Raw genomic sequence first — 2,993 nt, 5'->3', positions numbered from 1 at the left:
TTTATGGGCAGTAAAATTTAAATCCACTATAGATATTTATCGACCAACGATATCGCTGAGGGGTAAGTGGGGAAGATACTTGCAGCATCAAATTATGCAGATCGTAAAGCCGCATTTTTAGGACGCAGACGGACAAGCATAACGATCTGATTGATCCGAACGATGCGTTACAGGCTTGCTCGCACGTTCTCCGCGAGAAGGGAAGAGCCGAAAATAAAACCTACTAATAGATTCCGCGACCACCTACTACAAGATCCCCTCACGTGTTCAAGTCTTTTTTCGCGCAGAAAGGTTAATAATTATACCACTAATTTACGAATAGGATTTACGCAAAACCATCTGCATAAGCAACCGTAAGCACTAGCAAGTTTCACGTAATTTGTAAATTTCTATATCACGCTGTGTCTGCTTAAGATGCTCGAACACATACAGTTTATGAAACTCGAATATCCGAGTATCTTGCAGTGCTGCGAATTTGCGAATACTGTGTTTCAGCCTTTTTTTTTTTTTAACTGTCTGGTATTCGCGGAATGTTCGTAAACCATTTGAAGTAGTATATCTGAACTGCGCTTCCTAGGGCCGCTAGAATTCAGCCTTCTGGCAACGAATAATTTTTTTTCCATATAATTCAGTGGCTGTCTATATAGAGCATTTCCGAGGTTAGCATATTGTCACACTGTAGTGACGGTGAAGAACACAGTATCAAAAACCATGAATAACGAAACTAACTCTTTATTGGGCGAACTTGAACCCAGAAAAGCAATTGTGACACTCAAGGTATACAATGATAGCGATCAGCACAAGTCAGCGATCGTCGAAAATCTGATCGGTGGGCGAAGTGCGTCGGCTCTTATACATGAAACGTCGAAGGTTCCAGCGTAACCACTGGTTCTCTCATACCTTTCAGAAAGTACAACACGACTCGCGTCGCGCATACAGACAGATTACGCAAGGTTCAGCGACAACAAAGGCAACAGACGGAATCGGCCTACAATAATCGAGAATGTTCCGATACATGCAAGCGCGTCTTCCGCCGAGCGACGACGTTTAAAATTTGTTAGCCATTATTTCAGTGGTCGATGGTAAAATACAAACGAAATTCGCGCGTCAATATATTTGAACAGGGTGCAGACTTTGTCCATATGCAAAGCTTCCTCTTAACTATCCAGCGGTGGCTTCACGTGCGCTGGCCTGAAGGCAAATGTAGCACACGAACAGCAAGAGTCTTTGCTCGGTGCAGAAACTGGCACCAGGGCGTCTTTGCCGTTCGCTAGAATTCTTCCGCGCATTGAAATACACGGGGTTCCCGTAGTTACCGAGTAATAGTTTTGCGAATGTCCACTTTTTTTGCGAATGTCCACTATATATTTATTGGATAATCTCTTGGGAGCGATTATCCAGAAGTGTATCACAGAGTTGACGACCTCGTCAAAATGTTTTGCGGTTCCACGATGTCCGCTAACTTCAGGTACCGGGCAATTTCCAGCCAGCAGTAGTGGTTCAGCTGGTCCAACTGTGCTCCACCGTCTTCCTGGACCTCGCACTCGACCCGTTCCTTGACAACACCCGTCAGCCTCATGTACATGTGCAAGTCAGCGTTGCGCAGAACTTGGCGGGCGTTCCTGGTCATGGCAACGGCTTCGTCCGTTTTCGTCCAGGTCGCCTTGCGCAGGACATTCTCGACTAGCGCGGGGTGACCCGAGAGGAGCTCGAAGGGGCGTGCGCACTCTGAGCCGTGGTCTCCCATCACGAACCTGGTCGCTCGATTGATGAGGTCGCAGTTACGTCGCACGACATCCTGGGCTGCACACATGTCGTCGTTTGGCTGCAAGCAGGCGGGGATTTCCAGGCGAAGTAGGTTGTAGTTCTCGCCTAATCGCGGCAGAAGACGCCCCAGAAATACTGCGACAGAAGTGTTTTTGACGGCTGCGAGAATCAGTTCATAAAGCTGTCGGTTGTTCAAAGCGGCGTCGGCGAACACTCGACAATCTTGGTCGCGCAGTTCGATCGTCGAGTCCAGATAGATATTGGTGAGGCTGTCATTTGAAGACAATGCTTCGCACAAGTTAGATATAGACTGACGTAGAGACTCGTCGTCCTCATGAAGTATTTCGTCCCCTTCATCGTCAGAGCCATAAATTTCGATAACGAGCTTGATTGCCCTGAGGGAGGTTGCTCCACTAATGTACGCAGCTAACGATGCGAAAGCGTCGTTGTCGAAGAAATCAAGAAACACGCGAAGTGACGTGACGTGGTCACACGTAGCGATGACGTTAAATGCGTTGCCGAGAGCAGCCACATCTACGAAGTGAAAGGAACTGACCATGACGGATGTCACTGCCTGACAAGAACATAGCGTCGGAACGTCCTCGGGGTCAACGGCGTAACTTTCGATGCACACCCTTTGGTCAAGTCCCCCGTCCCGTATTCTGCGACAAACTTCTCGGAGACCACCGTCGCTGGGAAGACTAAACATGGTCAGGTTTTGAAGGGGGTGGTTGCTCGCAAGCAGTTTCGAGTAAGAGGCAGCAGTCTTCGCTGGTGGACCACGAGAAGTCAAGTTCCAAATGCTGTAGCGTGCTGTTTTGCTGCAACGCCGACACCCAAGTTGGGACGCCGAGTGCGTCGACGTTTTCACTCGGTTTCGGATCAACGAAGTCTTCGTCACTTAACGCGAGATGCAAGCTCAAACTCCTCAGGGACAGGCTATGGGACTACCACTGCCAAGAACAGGGCGCAGTCGGGGCTCGCGGCCTGGCCTTGCACGACTAGATCTTCCAACGTCGTCATTGCGCGGATGGCTTCCGCTAGCGTCTGCAACGCGGCCGTCGAGAACACAAGCTCAGGCTCTCTCACAGTGAGCTTTCGGAGGGTCGCGTTTTTCTTGACCAGATAGTCCGCGAACCACACCGATGTGGCTTCGGAGGGGTCTGAAGCAAAGAAACAGCCTCCAACGGCCAGTTCCGTGACGGTGTCGTTCTTGAGAAGAGCGT

At 49.4% G+C, this 2,993-nt stretch overlaps 1 protein-coding gene across 1 annotated transcript; it reads right to left on the bottom strand.

Moving 5' to 3' along the window:
* Positions 1-829: 829 nt before the first annotated feature.
* Positions 830-2,476, bottom strand: LOC125945323 (uncharacterized). Its single transcript, XM_049667093.1, has one exon. It carries the CDS (start codon positions 2,474-2,476, stop codon positions 1,409-1,411), a length of 1,068 nt encoding a protein of 355 aa, XP_049523050.1. The 3' UTR covers positions 830-1,408.
* Between the last annotated feature and the right edge of the window lie 517 nt (positions 2,477-2,993).

The sequence above is a fragment of the Dermacentor silvarum genome, chromosome 5 (assembly GCF_013339745.2).
Source record: "Dermacentor silvarum isolate Dsil-2018 chromosome 5, BIME_Dsil_1.4, whole genome shotgun sequence".
NCBI lineage: Eukaryota > Metazoa > Arthropoda > Arachnida > Ixodida > Ixodidae > Dermacentor > Dermacentor silvarum.
This window is presented reverse-complemented; position numbering and strand designations above follow the sequence as displayed.